Consider the following 19449-nt stretch of genomic DNA (forward strand, 5'->3'; position numbering starts at 1 on the left):
AAAATTAGGCGAGCAGAATATAAGAGGGAGAAAAGAGAAAGTTGGGAAAAACATCCAACTTTGGTGTACTTTTCACAATAGCTTGAAACTCATTATATAGTGATGGAAGCAAAGTCACATATGTTTTCTAAACAATGTGAGACTTTAGTATGTATAGAATTGAAACTACACAAAATATGATAATTTTTCAAAGTGGGATTTCAAAAAATATTCTTACCAATGTGGGACTTGAATTTTAAAAAACAAGTTTCTTTCCACTTAAATTTACAAAAAATATTTTTTTTCAATGTGGGACTTCAACACATTTTTAAATTCACACTATAACATACTTATGTTCCAGCAGATATGTTTCCTACTTCTCTTTACTAGAGGAACTTCTGTAAAGGTAGTAGAGGTACTTAGTTGATGTCTCAATTATGTTTTTGGATATGAGATGCAAAACATGTTTCATGGTCCAAAATATTGGATAACTCCTTTCATCTCTATTTCTTTTTTATTTTCTCCATTTTTTATTGTAACTTTGTGTATGTATTGTTATATATTTTTAGAATATGTGATCTATATTAAATATTTATTAATTTTATACATAAAAATTATAGTAATTATGATTTTCATTTCTTTTAAAAAATGAAAAGAATCTCAGCTCAGTTGAGATCTTCTCTATTATTTCTGTTTTTGAACTGAAAAAATGGGTATTATTTTTTCTTTACCACTTATTTATATATTTATTTCTCTTTTGCTTAACTAATGACAGATTTGGAATAAAAAAATTGAGCGAGTCTAAATAAATTTAATAGAAATTAAATACGTACTATTAATTATATATCTAAAATTTAAGTTGAAAAAATTTAAATAAAATAGTTGATAATAAAAATAATATCCAAGTAAACAACTACAAAATTACTTTAAATGGTGTTTTATACTCATCGAGTAACTTGAAATTCTTAATAATAATTAGATCAGAACTAAACATTGCAATAATCTCTTTTGCAATGTAAACAATCATGTGATCGATTAAAAATGCTACTTGATTTGTAATATAATTTTAATTATTTTTTATTTTTTTTTAAATCTAAAGAATCGTAATAAACATCAATCAATCATATAGCGAACTTGATATTTTTAGTATGTACCAAATTCTTATTCCTAGATAATTTATAATGAAATCTAATTTAAAATTGCAGATTAATTTTCTTCTCTCATTGAAATCTAGGGAATAATGTTTTTCTAACGAGTTTAAATAGCCAAACAAATCCTCTTGTTAAAAAACAAACCAAACAAATCCAAAGTATAACAGCCAGAAAGAGTTTCTTTCTTCAAAAAAAATCATGCAATTTCATCATATAACGTATCAAACATGTAGTGTGATAGACACATTGTCATCAACTCATACACGCGATTCCTCCATTTCTTATAGGCCAATAAATATTAAATTTATATCACATGTTATAAAAATATGTACAAATATACACAAAATTATAGAAATCGAAGAAATAAATTAGATAAAAAATAAAGAGATAATCTCTCATATACGGTAAAAGAAATATTTATTAAACAGAATAAATTGATTGACGAAAACTCATAATATACATTTTATTTTTTATTGTACTTAAAATTTGTCTTTATTTAGTGATGTACTATTAAAAAATAAAAAATTCTATTATTATTAGATCTCTATGTTAGTTACTTATTATAGTCTCACCTTGCAGTAAAAAAATTTATTTTAAAATAAATGGCATTCACAATTTTTAATGAAGTTTTATGTTTTTTTATATTATTATTTAATAGTTAATATAAATATAATTTCAAAAACATTATTATATTTTGTATTGATAATAATAAAAAATTATCAAAAATTAAGATAAATAATTTTAAAAAATAATTTATGTTTTTTTAATTATTGTATTTTTAAATATATAAAAAATTTAAACAATGAGACGGAGGAAGTAGTGATTATGATCTCTCTAAATGGAAGTAAAGGGTAAGTGATAAAGCTTCTGAGCACAAATCAATTTAAGGCATGCATTGTTCCCTTTAGAGGTATCAATCACCCTTTCACTCACCTGCCCCTTTGACAACTTTATCTTCAGCCATACACATAAATCCATACAGAGCTTCTCACATATTCATATAAATTCCCTCGATCAAAATCATATCAAAGAGTGACAACATCTCAATATTATACACACACACTCACACTGTCACATATAAAAAATGCATTTTATCCTCTTATTACTCTCTTCCTTATGCTTCAAATCATGCACTCAACTATCATGGCTCTACAAAATCAAGAGTGAGTGAGGACAACCAAAAGGGTAAACAGTACCACAAAACAAAAAACAACTCGCCCCACCTTAAAAAGAAAACTAAAAGCATAATGTAAAGGGAAAGGAAATAATAATAAAATTGTATGCATGATGATGTCTGTAGGGACTTCAATTCCAGCCTAGGCATCTTTCCAGGTAATCAAAGTAACCAAGGCTACACATTACACGATATATCTCACTATATGCATTTCCGATCACTCATCACCACTAATCATTCAAAAAAGCAAAAATTGATCATTCAACAAACAATTACCAATAATAGCACGACTTCGAAATTAATCAAAAAGTGATTTTCTACTTATAATAACAATTTTGGTTGATCTCAAATAATTAATCAATTTTGATGAAATTTGAATCTATCCATAACTTTAAACTATGATTAAAATAATCTTTAATTAAATTTTACTTATTTTTCAATTGAAATCTTAATTATCCAAACTACATTCCTCTTAACGAACGAGAGATTTAAGACAAAATTATCAAATCTCAAAGTTATGATTCCTCTTGCATATAAATTTTGAGTTATTAAGATTATCAAAATAATGCTTTCTTTTTTTAAATTTTTAGAATATGCAAAATTGTTTTAGAGGTTGACAATTCATTTTAATATGTTTAGTTGTTATGAGCATAATTAATTTTACTTTTAGAAATAAATGATTTGAAATTAAAATTTGGAATTTTCATCTCTAAAATTAACTTTTAACTTTGAATTTGTCACTCAACTAACTTTCAGCTAAATATATACAAATATAATTGCTTTACTCTCAAGTTACTTTTATTGAAATATTTACAAAAATATTTGCATAAACATCTAAAGCAGAGGAGTAAAAGTCACTCAATGGCTTTTTTCACAAAAGTCACTTTTTCTTTTTTATTTTAATTTACTTGTTATGTTCTCTTTCAGTTCTATATATAAGCACACGTACAGTTTGTTTCTGCCGGTGGATATTCCGGTTAGTGGAAAGAAGAAGCTCACCGGAAAATGGACGAGTCATGGAGAATGCTAATGGGATTAACGTCGGGGCTTCCTCGTCGGCGATCAATGGAGGACCGCTCATCTTCACGAACGCTGCGGTCTGTCTTTTCCAATACCGGCGTCTCGGAGACGGAAACCTTGAACGCCGACGACTTCTCAGACGTCTTCGGAGGCCCACCTAGAAGCCTTCTAACGCACAAATTCTCCAGGTCCAGTGCATTCTACGAGGAAATATTCAAGCAGCCGGCGTTTAAATCTCCGGCGCCACTTAAAGGTGGCCGGAGCTTGCCGGTGTTTCGGATTCCGGCGAAAAATGATGCGTTTTACGGAGATATTTTTGAGTCGGACGATGACCGGAGATCGAGAGAGCGGTCAGGGTCACAATCTAAAGCGAAATCGAAGTCGAACTCATCTTCGGTGCTCAGTTCCGAGGACCTGAGCCCTCTCCGGCAAGCTATCGGTGATGACGTGGCACTGTCAGACTTTGCTTCAAAGCTCAGGTACTCAAACTGAAATACTAACCAATTAACTATTTGTGTTTCAGTCAGTTATGTTGGGAATTGACAGTTATACCCTCTTTGATATAAATCACGAGTATATTTGGAGATATACTCTTCCTGCTGCTGTGAAATGGTATCTAAATTCGTCAGTACTTAGAACAGAGTGTATATATATATATATATTTTATTTTTTTATTTTTTTAATGTTTTAGATATACGGAAATGTTTTAAACTGCAGTTGCATCGCCATCTTTGATTTATTGGAGAAATCAAGATCGAATATGGCTGATATGACCTTTATTTTGGTCACGGGGATACACTACAGTCGGAATCTCCACAATCATAAAGTCGGGACATCGGTAGCCATTAGATCTATTGGAAAGTCTACATATAATTTTGGTATTTTTAGTTATGAAGTAAAAATTAAAATCTATTAATTTTTTGAAATGTCTAATCTTGATTTAACAAGTAATGAAGTTTTGAATATATGAATTTGGAATTCCCTGTAGGGAATCCGAATTCCTCATGACGCGAGATACTCAATTTTTTATATCGCCACCCAAATTGTGATTGGCAACTTTTTTAAATCCCTAGTATAAGGATGAATTTCTATGGGATCCTCATGCTTAGAAGTTGGGCAGAGCTTGCTGAATTTGGACACTATCGGCAAATCTAGAGCTAAATTTGGATATGAATATAATGTCTATGATACTGAATGTGTAAGTATATTTTTATGCAATTGATTAGGAAACAAACTAAGATGTTTGAAAATCATATTTTAGTGATCTATAACCCTAAGGTTAATTGTAGCTTTCAGAAATTATTGGCCAAGGAAATATCAGGCAATTAACAAAATCATTCATGGTCATGGAAAAAAAAATGCAAGTTGTGCAGCACCTTAGTGGTTTTATGTTGCTTAAGCTTTGTTTACTTCTCTAGTTAGTTAGGCTTTCCTCAATGTGTAGGGAGATTTTGCAAAACTGTATACAAGATTAAATGACTTCTTAAACTATGGTAGATTATGTGGATTTGTCTCCTCTAAAGAGAATTGCTTGAGTGTAAAGTAAATAATTTGAAGCTTTGATAAATACATTAATCATTGATAGTTTCATATCACATGCACATGCACAACAAATTATAGGTGTATTAAAATATCAACACTTGATTTACTATTTAATGGTATCAATATCTTAAGACACTTGCGAGTCGTGTCTCGATTCAATACAAAATTGAACACAGTCAATACAAACCTCTAGTGTGTATCTATTTTGAGCACAAATCTCATTTTGCATTTCGATTCATTATGATAAATCTCGATTAACTATTATGAATCCCGATTCATTCTAATAAATCACCTCCTATGTAGTGTAGCCAACCAGTTTGTTTTTGTCAATTTTATAAAGCCAGCTACTTATCTTTAATTGTCATTTGTTTTAAGACTTGAATCTTGAATTATTTTGAGATTAGTAATTGAAATATGAGCTATAATTTCGCTATGTCAATTATTTTTATTTAAAAATACCATATTTTTACTAGTAATATAACTTACTAGTAATATAACTTATCTCTACTCAGCTTACTAAAGCCAAATCCAACTTTGAATAGGTATGGGAATTCTAAGGTTTCTTGAATGTTTGTTACAGGCCAATCAATGTCCCATATAGATGGAACTCATCCACTTTGATGCATGAGGAACAGCCAATTAAACAACGGAAGCCACTTTTTCCCTGTAACGGTCAATCATTTGATTTCCATTGTCATGATAATGGGTACTCAAGAAGAGTCCCATCCCCAGAAACAATTAGTGTTGAATCCAACTCATATCAAAGCACCAAAGTATCTACAGATGATTGGGAATTCAGTCCCCCATTTTCTGCTGTCTCTGGAGTTTGTCAAGAACCTGAGCCAAAATCATCGGTTCACTATCACGTGCTTCCGGAACTAGTTATAGATCAGGATGAATATGATGAGGATGAGGATGAAGTTATGAGCTCCTATGTTATAGAGGTCAACTCCAACCTTAGAGAGGAAAATTGTGAAACCGAAGCCATAGATGAAGCGATTGCGTGGGCCAAAGAGAAGTTTCAATCAAGAACTAATGAAGAAACATGCTTGAGAAATGATGGCAATGAGGAAACTGCTGAGGTGGAAGGTGATTCTCTTGACCACACAAATAGAAAAATGTCTCATACAAATTTAATGCACTATATATCTTTTGAAACAGATCAAGGTAGACACTTTATATTTACCTCGGATCCTCTATGCAGGAAGGCCTTGTGCAAGTGAATACCATGATGATGAAATTGGAATGGTTGAATCTCCAAAGGTACATTATATTGGGTTACCATAAGTGCATAAATTGAATAAGATGCATTTAGTTTGTTTTTTCTGTTTCCAATTTTAGTAGATATGTTCTCAATACTAATTATAAAAATGTCTGTTTCCATTTTTAGTAGATATGTTCTCACTTGTGTATGTTGGTAATAAGCATGTGCATGTTGGATTGACATGATCCTTACAATCATACTGCCCGATTTTTTTTATTGTTTATGTGAAATGTTTGATGACAACACTTCCATTTCAGAATAATCACTTCACATGTTTATAAAAACACTTGTTCAATGAAAGAAATGGTAAAAGAGAGGTTTATTCATACATGCATGAGTATGGTCATCTGACAAGATAGTAAAGAATTTGTGCTTCTGCAGAAGGTACAGACAGAAACAGAGAAGTGGGACAGAGATATAAGATTGTCGTCATTTGGCAAAGAAACTGACATCAGGCTACTGCTTTCAACACTTCATCAGGTAATGCTTTTTTTTCTTCTTGATTTCCTATCCTCAACAATTTATCAATGTTTTATAATTTTATACCACTTTGATGTATGCAGATAACAAAAGAATTGACATGGTTAGATGTTTTTCGTTGACAGATTCTGTGGCCGGAGAGTGGCTGGTCTGCTGTTCCTTATATGAGCATAATAGAAAGCTCAAAAGTCAAGAAGGCCTATCAGAAAGCAAGATTATGCCTCCACCCTGATAAACTGCAGCAAAGAGGAGCAAAACTCTTACAGAAGTACATAGCAGAGAAGGCTTTCTCCATTCTTCAGGTTTGTAAAATATACATATTAGATATATACCTATGCATTCTCATAAAAATAGGATATATATGTATGCTTTACACAAATAGAGAAATGAAATTGTTTTGATGGTGTTGGTGCTCTTAATTTTGGGTGGCTTGTTCCTGTTTGTGTATCGGTATTAAATATATGGTTATATTGGTTGATAGTACTGAAAAGGTTGTCGATAGCGAGTGTCAATTAATAGGGTTGAGTAACAAATAAAAAAGGATGAAGAGAAGATAGAAAGTTTTTTGGTAAAAATGGCGGTCAACAAATGAAAATAGAAGAGGAGGGGTATCAGTCAATAGGATTGAGTGATGTAAAAAGAGAGATTAAGAGAATCTCTCTGTTAAACCAAAGATTTTGAAAGTTTAATAATGTGGCAGAAATATAGAAGCTGATGTGGCAGCTGTATGGCCCGCGCTTCAACTTTTATAAATTGTTAATAGATAGATTTTGACAGACTAAGTTTCAAAGTGATATAGATTATTCGATTCTAAGGCAGTACTTAACAATTTCAATCATCTTCATGTAGACTACTTTGAATTTGGCGCAATTCTACAAAATTGTAGTGGGATGATATCTTCTTTTTACATAATGTTATAATTGTGTTCACTAAGGCTTTGTTTGGGAGTTTGGAGGGGAGGAATGAAGATTTTTGGGAGGAGAGGGTTTTGTTTTTATTCATAAAACAAACTCCCTCTATTTTGGGGGAACTACAAAATTGTATTGAAGGAGGATTTTGGAAGACTTGGACAAATTCTTCAAATCATTTTCATACTGTTATAATACCTTATAAATTTAAAATATATTATTAATCATAAGTATTCTATTACTATTTCTCTACAAAGTCACTTTTTTATGTTCTCCTCATTCCAAAACCCTCCTTTCCCCTCCCCTCTAAACTCCCAAACAAAGCCTAAGAGGCAAGGAAGTATGATAGCTCATGTGTTGGCAAGGGTGACTATTACTAACCATAGTCACCTGGTTCTCAATTCTCTTTGGTACGTGGTACGGGTTCGGGTACGCGGTACGTAACCTTCAAAGTATTCAGTACGTGGGGGGTATACATAGTTGGTACGCAGTTCGGTTCGTGGTACGTTTTAATATATAAATCGGTATGTTAAAATAAAAAACAAAAAAAAATTAATGGTCTTAACACAAGAGTGGGAGTACTGAGTTATGTAAAAAATGGAAGAACTTGTAATACTAGTCCCACATTGATTGTTTCTAAAATGTTAAAAGTTGAGTTATCTATATGAGTACAACAATTCTAATTAGTCCCACATCGGTTGTTTCTAAAATACTAGAAGTTGAGTTATCTATATAAGTACAACAATTCTTGGTACAAGAGTAATTGTATCTGTGCTTATACCACATTAGTACAGGAGTACGTGGCAATATATTAATACAGTTAAAAAGTTATATATTAATGCAGTTAAAGTTTATATAAACTAAGTTTGTCAAAATTAGTGAATTATTTGTGAATTTTGGTGAACCGGTTTGCGAATTTTGGTAAACCGGTTCGCAAAAGTACCGCGAACCGGTACTCACGAACCAATTCGCGGTTCGTAGGGGTTACATGCGAATTATGTAACTCTGTTACTAACGCTACCTCAATTTTTTATTTATTATGTTTCCAGTTGTGTTGCTCATTTGATTGGTCAAGAAATGAAATAGTTCTGTTATGTTAAAAAAAATAGGATAAAAATGAAAGTTAAGTTCACATTTTTTATTCTGTAACAGGATGCATGGACTACATTTATTTCTGAAGATTTTCCTTTTAAGCAGCAAATCACTCTTAAATGCGGATAACTCAGTTTTGGTTGAAAGCTTGGGAACTAACATCAGGCACTCAGATTGATGGAAGTGTTCATTTCTAAGAAGCAAGGACATGTTAAGTACATTAGTTTTGAAAACAGTATCTCCTTTGTACAAATAGTTGTCTGATGGATTTTCTACTATTTTATTTATGTGTATCATAAGTTATTTATGCTTTTGTATGTATCAGTTTTGAAGTATTTAACAGAAAGTTATTTCGTTGCTTGTATTTGACTTGTATATGATGACATGGAACCAACAAATCTGTTTCTCTGTTATTCTAATGGAACCCTACTATTTCATTTATATCTCATTTTCATTTAAAATCAAGGCTTAAAATTGCAGTCACAGTTGCGTCGAGATCCTTGAGATTACGGAGAATTGCAATTAAATTATGACTGATATAGCTTTAATTATAGTCATATAGACATCACAAACTTTGATACCACGGCTCAAATTGTGGTTGCAGGCCTTTTCTTAAATATGATTCAATAAAATGTTGAAATATACCAGGAATCTAATATCAGTTACTGCTCTGAAGCAGGCCTTGGTCCAGATGCTACCTCCATTTAAATCTCTACTCTTATTTTACCTATAATATTGATAGAAAGGAAAATAAGGAAACTTCTACACCTACATAATTTGATATTTAATGTTTTCCTTTTTATTGATCTGTTATCTCCTAAAAATTTATTGAATTTCCATTCTGCTTTTTCTAAAAGCTATAACCATGATGATGAAATTCTAAGTTCCATTGAAAAATATGGAATTACTTAAAACTTGTTCTTCATAAATTACATTTCATCTTTCCTTGCTTGCCATATATATATGTATCATCAACTAATTCAACAAGATTTACATTAACAACATATAACATTAGTTATGTCACTTAAAGAGTCAGTACAAAGGAATTAAAATATATATATATATAGCATATAAACACTTTGTCAAATTTCCCAACTTCCTTAGGAAAAGTATGCATTGACGTATATAAATAAATACACATACCATAATAATTCTCCTAATACATTATCATCCCCCCCTTTTCTTTATCAGCTCCCTAAATTCATCATCAGTACTTTTAAGCATCAATGACAAAGGCAAATTGACCTCACTCTGAACGACCTCCATATATCTAGGCTTAATCCTATTCTCCAAACTAAAAGAAAAATACTGAGGAAACTCTTTCAACTCCTCCAATTTCCTCCTCATTTCCAGAGAAAAATACTCAAATTTAGGCTGAAAATTATTCTCAATGCTGAAAGTCAACAATGCAGGACACCTCAAAACCATACATCTAGTTTCTTCTTTGGAAAATCCAATACTCTCCAAATGCTTTAGTTTAGGAATAAGTGTCCTTTCAACATTGGAAACCAATAAAACACAATCTTGATAAGCCAATGCTTCTAAATCCCTTAAACCAAGTCTCTTTAAGTAAAACAAAGCTGGTTTAAGCTGATCTATAACACTAGAAGTAAGCAATCTTGGACACTTTTTAATCACTTTTCTAAAGCTATGATCAGGGACTTTAAGATCCTGCATGAGAAAATCAAAAACAGGTTCAAGATCATTTTTTATGCCAGAAGTCAGAATCTTTGGACACATGCCAAAGATTCTTGGTAAGTCTTTATGTTGAATGCCTTTAGAGAGAAGAAAGGAGATAATGGAATGAATGGATTCTAAGGTAGCTGAGTGAAGTTGAGGGTTTTGAGAAAGTGCTTTACTTGCATCAACACCCATTACTTCAAGACAGAGGATTTTCTCTTTGAATTGAAGTGAGATTTTTTCATGTGTTGGTGTGTAAAGTGGGTGGTTTTGAAGGAGACTTTTGGGTTTTGAAGATAAATGGGTGTTTGATTTTGGATTAGAAGAAGGGAATGATGGTTTATCAGAAGAAGAGACTGTGCATAGGGATGATGAGTGTAAAGCTATGGTTCTAGCAGCTGGAAACATGGTGGTGGTGTCGGTGGTGGTGTTGAGGGTGGGTGGATGAAATTGGGATGATGTTATATTATGGAGATGTTGCATAGCTTTGTCACATGACACGTGTGGATGTGTTTTAAATTTGATTGGTTGTAAATGGATTTTAGAGATTTTTATGAGATTGAGTATGGTCCATCATGCACTTGCTTACTTGTTAAATTTTTTTTTTTTTGTTTTTTCAATTTGGATTAATGTCCCTTCTTGGTTTGTTAAACTTTTTTTTAGTTGCTTAACTTTAACCTATTCACTATTTTTTTCTTTTCAAAATTCTTTTAATGATAGAGAGATATTTTTGTGAGACGTATACATGTTTTCGTTATTAATCACTTTAAATATTTTATTAACCACTTCAATATATGTGTGATTAACCACTTATTTAATATATATGTTATGAAATACTAAAATTCATGACATTAATCACTTTAGAGAATTGCACTACAGTGGTTAATGAAGTATTCTAATGGGTTAATAATAACACAAATTCATTTTTAGTTTAATGAACGTACATTGTTGGTGTAAATATTTTTACACTGACAACAATACAAACTGTTGATTATGTAGTTATTTTATTATGGTAGTTACATTCGGGTGATCAGATAATAAAATCAACAGTTCATATTATTTATTAGCATAAAATTAATTTATACGGATAACATACCTTCTAAATTGCTCTTATTAACTAATCCTTTATGTTTGACTATTTTTCTAGCTTGGTCATTTAAGTTCATTTTTCTTCATGAATCGATCATTTATGTTATATTCAATTACCATTATGTTATATTAAATTACGTATAAAGTCATTTAAGTTTGACAATTTTCTCAAATTACTGTCATGAAATATTAACATTTAATCCAAATAGCGGAGTGAGTTAATTGCACAAGTAATTTTACAAGTGGATAAAATTAATAACACTAATTATGTGGATTGATATTCATTATCAAGTTTTTAGAGACTATACATGCATGTTTTTAGAGAAAGTGTAGGATTTGATAGATGTTTTCTAAAGGATCAATGTGATTATGTGGAGAACAAATTGTAGCATTTGAAATTGTTTCTAATGATCAGATATTTGATTGCGCTAATCATTGTTGAAAGTGTGACAAATGACTAACAATGTAAACATAATGTAATTTAAATGATTAACTCATAAGAAAAAAAATTAAAGAATTGATCCTAAAAAGTGAGTAAGTGAGTCATACTTAAAAAAATCGCAAACATAATTTTACCAATCGATAATTATTGATTATGAAAATAACATGGACAAGGTCTACTTATAATGTGAAAATGTAATTGATATTTATATCAATTGGTGGGAAAATCCATTTTTCACATTGATAAGAGATAAGTCTTTGTAATAATTTATAAAAACTGACACTCTTCACCTTACAAGTTGTTTTGTGAGGTTGAGTTAGACTCAACTCAAATTCTAAAATGGTATCAAAACCTATTGATTAAACCATCCTTCATTTATATCCACACATTAAGTCCAATAGTTTTGGGTCCGAAGGAAAAAGCAAAAGTCTTACATTGATAAGAGATAAATCTCTATAATAATTCATAAAGAGCTACATGTCACCTTATAAGGCAGTTTTGTTAGTATGAGTTATGCTCAACTCAAATTCTAATAATGTATCATTGATCGACTAATAAGTCAATTGGACTGACTTAATATTATTCGACTTAAAAATAGAAGTGTGAGGTTGTTGACTACAAATGATGCAAAAATCCTTCTTCCGACAACTATTTTTGTCTTTGATTTCATTATATTTGATTAAGAACAATCACACAAGTGAGTTGAACATCACAACTTCAACCAAATCTTAATGCATTAAATATATCGATCTTCTCTTTTATATAATGCTCAACATCCACTTTTTTATCTAATATAAAACACTTTCTCACACTTAATATACCTACAACTTTGTAGATATTTTAGAATAGTTTATAATGTATAATTGTTAGATATTTTAGAATATTTCAAAAGTTACAAATATGTAATATTCCAAAATATCCACAAAATTGTTGAATACTATGAAATATTTTTTCTTATCTATTGAAATCTAACCCCACTTTTCAATTGAAACAAGTTTTTCTTCCCTTCTTCCTCTATGGTAACAAAAAAATAAATAAATAGATTGGTAGTTTTATTACCCGCATTCTTTCTCTAATGAGCCATTGAATCTCGAGGATTTATGCACATGAGATGGATTATGTAAATGATTTTTCGATTTAGTTATAACACTTTGGTTATTTTAATTTTTTTAATTAAAAATTGATGAAGTGGCAAGCCACATCAACATTTTCTATTTTTATTTATTTAATATTTTTAAAAAAGAATTTAAGAAACCCCGACACTGTTCATAATCATGTTCGTCAATAAGCCCATAAAAAAACAAACTTAAAACAAAAAATTAGAAAACTCCTATTACAAAAATAAATCATAAATTTATAAAAATTAAAACTCAAAATTAGAAAACCCCAAACCTTGTTTGGTATAAATATAACATCTTTTATTCCCTCTTTATTTGCTTCTCATCCAAATTCAAATAAATTTTTCTTGAGAGAGAAACACAAAACTCCAAAATCATACTAAGGAAATTACGGCATTGATTTGGAATTCCATCGGTCAAGAACGCTTTTTGCCAATGTACCTCTTCATTTCCATTTTGAGAAGCTGGGTTATAAGTAAGATAGTCACCTTGTGAAAGTGAGAGAGTTGGGTTGCAAAAACCTAATCTCTTATGCTACTGATATCAGTTTGTAGTTGAGAGAAAAGGAATCTGGAAATTGCATTATCGCATTCATTATGAATCAATTGAGTTACACAAGGCATCAAAATCCCTTAAATAAAATAGTTTTCCATCTAATAATTTTAATTTGAAGTGAAATTCCAGCATGGCTTGAGTGGATTGAGTGAGTGTAGAATTTGAACTTGCAATGATTACGTCGTCAACATAAACTAGTAGTGTAATAAGATTTACACCACTTCCTTAGGTAAGAAGAGAGTTATTAGTTGTACTTTGAGTAAAACCACATGCTAAAAGTGTAGATGAAAATTTGTGAAACCATTGCCAAGAAGTTTAGTCTCAACTCATAAAGTAACTTTTGCAACTTCCATACTAGATTCTTCTCCTTGCTAGGATGACCCAATGGTAGATCCATGTACACTTCCTCGTTTATCTCTTGTGACAATCTAAACTAAAATACTTTGATAGTAACATTTGTAACATACTTTTTGGTGACAAATTTATAGAGGAAAGAAAATCACTTAAATAAAAATCTTTTCAAATTTCATTAAAAGTCACAAGAATATTTAAAGTTTCACATTTACATAAAAACACATCGCTCTTCAAAATAATATTATATTATCTTATTATAACAATAAAATAGAGTAAACTATTATTTTTGAAAATTACATCGTTAACACATCCTAGTCAAATGACATAATTAAATATAAGATTCTAAAGAGCCATTTTCAGTGTCATTATCAGAGTAGAACTTCTCCAAAACTTGAACTTTAAGACACACTATCTTGTAATAATTGTGATTTCTCAAACACATAGTCAATCCAGTCAAACATAAATAATGAATGGTAAATTTTGAAATCATGTTAGTAGTATAATATAAAGAAGGAGAAGACGCAAAAAATCATACTAAAGTCGTATGATAACACGTTACGGTATATCAAAACAATTAAGAAAATAATATTATATTATAACATTAAAATCACTAAAGGAAAAACAATATCTCATTATAACATCAAATTAGTAAAAGAAATTACTATCATATTAGATACACATTAATCACAACAAAACAATCACAAAACAGTGCAATACAATGCATGCTCCTAAAACTATATGATCAAGATATAATACATGTCATTAAGGCAGCTTCTACACAAATAAATGACTCATACCAATGGAGTAAATAAACATGTCACAAAGGCAACTTCTACCTAGAAAAATAACACATATCAATGGAGAAATAAATCTACTACAAAGATGCATATGCCATTATATGATGATGTATTATCTAAATCAAATATTCTCACACAACCCACTAAGATCATATCACATGCTTCAAAAATCACTTATACAAAATCATCACTTCATTCAAAAATCACTAATATGATACATATGGGTGAGAATAGGCTAGGCCGTCCGTTAGGGACCTATGGCCTGACCTACTTATGGCCTGACCTGGCCTATTTAAGAAAAAGGCTAGGCTCAGACTATTTTTAAAGTCTATTTAAATAGGTTAGACTCAAACTTATAAAAAAGCCTATTAGGCCTGACAGTCCAACCTATATATATTTTATTATTTATTAATGTTATTTTATTATTATTATTATTATTATTATTATTATTATTATTATTTATTAATAATATTATTTCATATTTTAAAGTTTATCAATTAAGCAATCACTCAGTAGTCATTCCATATTTGTTTGAAGTAATAATGGGTGCATTTGTTTCAGGAAAAAATCTGTTATTTGAAACCAAAAATTATTTTTTAGGGTTTAAATGGTGTTTGTTTCAGATTTTTTAAAAATCATTTTGTTAGAAAAATCATTTTTTGTTTTATATATATAGATATGTAAAATATAACATTTAAATGTTTTAATGTTAATAAGGTTTTTAAATAGGCTTTCAGGCCAGACTAGACTTTTAAAAAGGCTAGGCCAGGCCGAAAAAAAAAAAACCTATGATAGGTCGTAAGCCAGACTTAGGCTTAAAAAATTAATCGTAGGCCAGACTCAAGCTTTTTAAAGTCTGACCTGGCCTAACTTATTCTCACCCTTAATGATACATCACATGTTCTTATCATGAAAATCATATATTAATAAATCCCCATCGTAAAAATCAAGCTTTCACCATACATATCATAAAAATCATATATTCATAAATAATTGTCATAAAGATTAAAATTTCTCACATATATCATGAAATTTCAAACTTTAAACATAAACAACATAAAAAAAATAAGTTTTCTTCACATATATTACACATTCATAGAAATTAAATCACATAATCCCTTATAAAAGTTTTAAATTCATATTTTATTCCTACAAAGCTCCAATTTGTCATATTAATTTAATTATTACTAAATAGGACTACCACTGTGCGTAGCTAGTAGGGAAATACGACTTTCTTGTTCATCTCACATTATAATATGTTCATGAATTCAAACACTCTCTCATCCTTATCTATTTTGATTCTTTGACATGCTAATTTGAGTCAACAAGTGAAAATCCTCTATTGATCCAATTCAATAATTTATGCGTAAACATCAAAAAATAAAATATGAGAATACATTTTAAAAGATCAATTTTAAAATTTGGTCAAGGAAACTTACCCCAAATAAAAAAAAAGAAGTTAATTACTGGATAATATAGTCATTATTCACATGGTCGTTTTAGAATTCATTTAAATAAAATCAAACTTACGATAAAGAAGTATTGTGCAATTTAGCGGATTTCAAAAACAGAGATGTTGAAGATTTTATAGAGAAATTGAGAAAAGTTAAAATTATGGAAAAATATATTATCTTTGTTATAAACATTATATAATAGTTGGGCAAAAATAGAGAAAGTTTTCTAAATCGATCTAAGCTCTCTTATGTTATCTGCTTCTTCTTTTTTTTAAGGCTAATATAGCGGCTTCTTTTAAAAATAATTTGGATTCCACTACGCGAAAAAACGCATTTTACAGCGTTTTTTTTAAGCCATTTACAGCGCTTTTTCAAAAAAATAAGCGCTGTGGAAACGAGCGCTGTAAATGATACAACAGCGCTTTTAAAAAAGCGCTATAAAACATGTAAATACAACGCGCGCTTGTTATGCACATTTTACAGCGCTTCTTCACAAAAAGCGCTGTAATATGCACCCCATTATATGAGTTATGGGTGTGCATATTACAGCGCTTTCTCAAAAAAGCGCTGTAAAATGCCCACCCATAATTTCATATATGGGTGTGCATATTACAGCGCTTTCTCAAAAAAGCGCTGTAAAATGCCCACCCATAATTTCATATATGGGTGTGCATATTACAGCGCTTTCTCAAAAAAGCGCTGTAAAATGCCCACCCATAATTTCATATATGGGTGTGCATATTACAGCGCTTTCTCAAAAAAGCGCTGTAAAATGCCCACCCATAATTTCATATATGGGTGTGCATATTACAGCGCTTACTCAAAAAAGCGCTGTAAAATGCCCACCCATAATTTCATATTATGGGTCTGCATTTTACAGCGCTTTTCTTGTACATTTTACAGCGCTTTCGTAAAGCGCTTTAGAACAATTAAAGCGCTTTAGAACAATATTTTACAGCGTTTTTTAAAAAAAGCGCTGTAAAATGTGTGTGTTTTTTTTTTTAAACGCTGTAAATTAATTATTTGAAATGAAAAGCGCTTTTTAGCTTTTTATGGCATTTTTTTTAAAAAGCGCTGTCTTTTATCTTTGTATCCAAAATTATTTTGATCCAAAATCACTTCACAATCAGTAGAACAGAACATATTATAGACAATCAGTAGAACAGAACATATTATAGACAATCAGTTCACACAATCAGTAGAACAGAAATCAGAACTCTGTAACTTTATTAACATATATGTAACTCTGTAATTTACAACCTAAGTAACTACATTCAGATACATATATACAACCTAATTTACAACCTAATTACCTACATTCAGATACGTATATATATATAACCTAATTTACAACCTAAACTACATTCAGATCCATTATATAATAACTAACAGATCCATTACATGCCACGTAACTGCCAATAGCGTCGCTTAAGAACTTCATATCTCCATCGTTGTCCGGTATGGGCAACGGTGCAGTTGGTTCGAAAGCAACCGTAGGCGATACTTTGACATGGCCCGCGGGGATCGGAATATTGTGCAATACTTCTCCCGAAGTATTGTGCAATATTCCTTTTCCCACCTTCCGTTGAGTCGGCGAGGACAAGTATAGGACACATGTAGTGACACCCTACATCAATAGTTAAAACATAAGTACAGTTAATATATAAGTTTGTTTAATACATAAGTAATTACATAAGCAAGTAAGTAGTAAGTAATTAATTACCTCGGGAATACTCTTCAAACCGACGTTGCAACTCCCGGTTTCACTCTCCATTTGTATTTCAGGTTGGAGCTGAACCGGAAGTTGCTTGTCTTTATTCGTATTCACCAAGAGTGCCACTTGCTCCGATAAGATTCTGAGCTTCTCTAATACTTCCTCGTTGGAAGGTTTTTGGCGCTTCTCTTGAGGAAAAAAGCTTTTGGGAGTTACGCCAAATCCTTTCCCCCTCACTCGACCGGAATACTCAGGGACATTAAACACTTTCCCAAGAATGTCCCTGCACGTATCCTTGTTGCCCTCTTGAGTTTCAGAACTTTGTTCAATAGTTTCCTAAAATACATGTAACATTAAAAAGATAAGTTCAATAGCATTTTTAAAATACAATATTAAAAAATATTAAAGTGATAATATACTTACACAAAGTTCTACAACTTTCTTGACATTTTCATTATCAACCACTCCTTCTTTGTTAACACGCGCTTCCTTCCATAAGATATGACGACCCAAGGGTTGATCGGCTTGGGTGTCTTTTCTCTATTCGTTAAAATCATAAACAAAATAATACAAATTAGTTACACACTATAGTTTATAATACAAATTACAAGTGATGTTTAATTACTTACAATTTTTTGTTCAAGGCGTGCATATCCCATACGTGATTTCTTGTATGGGTGTTTTGGGTTGCTTGCCCGTTCGCGATTTGCCTTACTAATATTCTATATAAAAAAAAAATAGCAATTGTGTAAAAATTTAAAATACGCTACGAATATGAATAATAAAACACAAATGCTAATAAATTAATCACTTACGACAAACGCCGGGTCAGAACGTTTGGAAACAAATGCACTCCATTCATCCTTTGATATATAATGTTGATATATCTTTGGAGGTTCAGCATTTGTGTTTCCTTCTCTATCTTTTAGATAGAAATTTGAGAGATGGGATCTAAATCCACGATGGATTTTCCCAGCAACTCTCAAAACATATGACTTTCGTTCCTCATCAAGAACAAAAGTGGTCTGCAATGAAAACAATTATAAGTAATGTATTTTACAGAAAAAAAATTATAAATGACAAAAGAGTAGATCAAAATATTTACTTGAATGTCATTCCAGATGATATCTTTGGCATCCTTCAACGCCTTATCTCTCCAGTTGTCTATTGTTATTGGGACATTTTGACGAACAACAGCCCCAATGTAGCTTACAAACATGGAGCTGTTGGGGTCAACTGGCTGACCACTCTCGTTCCAGCCAACCTAATAAACTCATATAGTAAGTACATGCCCTAAACCCTAAAAAAAGATAAAAAAACACACAGCAAACAGAGTATATATAGTATACCTCAAATTTAATGCCACTGCTCCGTGCTTTAATCACCCTTTGCATGATAGTTGCACCACGTTTGACTTCTTTTTCGTAAGTCTTAGAGGTGCCAACTTCTTCATTTTGAACTTCTAAATCTTTGTTTGTATCCATTTAACTACAACAAGTTCAACATGCACTTTAGTATAACATCAACAAGCTCAACATGGATCATGCATTATTATAAACAAACTCAACATGTATCAGTATATCTTAAAAAAGCTCAACATGCATTCTAATGATTACAAAAATTTAATAACATCAAT

At 30.8% G+C, this 19449-nt stretch overlaps 2 protein-coding genes and 1 non-coding gene across 4 annotated transcripts; 1 reads left to right on the plus strand and 2 right to left on the minus strand.

Moving 5' to 3' along the window:
* The first annotated feature begins 3172 nt into the window (after positions 1–3172).
* LOC101499306 (uncharacterized) lies at positions 3173–9051 on the plus strand. 2 transcript variants are annotated; one of them, XM_004488273.4, is made up of 6 exons: positions 3181–3803; positions 5447–5955; positions 6071–6129; positions 6512–6610; positions 6736–6912; positions 8671–9051. In XM_004488273.4, the coding sequence occupies exons 1-6, from the start codon at positions 3310–3312 to the stop codon at positions 8737–8739; spliced, it is 1407 nt and encodes a 468-aa protein (XP_004488330.1). In that variant the 5' UTR covers positions 3181–3309; the 3' UTR covers positions 8740–9051. The 2 variants fall into 2 exon arrangements, with proteins under 2 accessions (XP_027189438.1, XP_004488330.1); XM_027333637.2 differs by lacking the exon at positions 8671–9051 and having other exon boundaries at positions 3173–3803; positions 6694–6832.
* A 591-nt stretch (positions 9052–9642) lies between these two features.
* On the minus strand, positions 9643–10788 carry LOC101499821 (transcription termination factor MTEF1, chloroplastic). The gene has a single exon (XM_004488275.4). The coding sequence runs from the start codon at positions 10771–10773 to the stop codon at positions 9778–9780; it is 996 nt and encodes a 331-aa protein (XP_004488332.1). The 5' UTR covers positions 10774–10788; the 3' UTR covers positions 9643–9777.
* A 5901-nt stretch (positions 10789–16689) lies between these two features.
* LOC113785196 (small nucleolar RNA SNORA69) lies at positions 16690–16819 on the minus strand. The gene has a single exon (XR_003471352.1). It is a non-coding gene; the product is annotated as a small nucleolar RNA SNORA69 (small nucleolar RNA).
* Positions 16820–19449: the final 2630 nt, after the last annotated feature.

Source organism: Cicer arietinum, chromosome 1 (assembly GCF_000331145.2).
Source record: "Cicer arietinum cultivar CDC Frontier isolate Library 1 chromosome 1, Cicar.CDCFrontier_v2.0, whole genome shotgun sequence".
NCBI lineage: Eukaryota > Viridiplantae > Streptophyta > Magnoliopsida > Fabales > Fabaceae > Cicer > Cicer arietinum.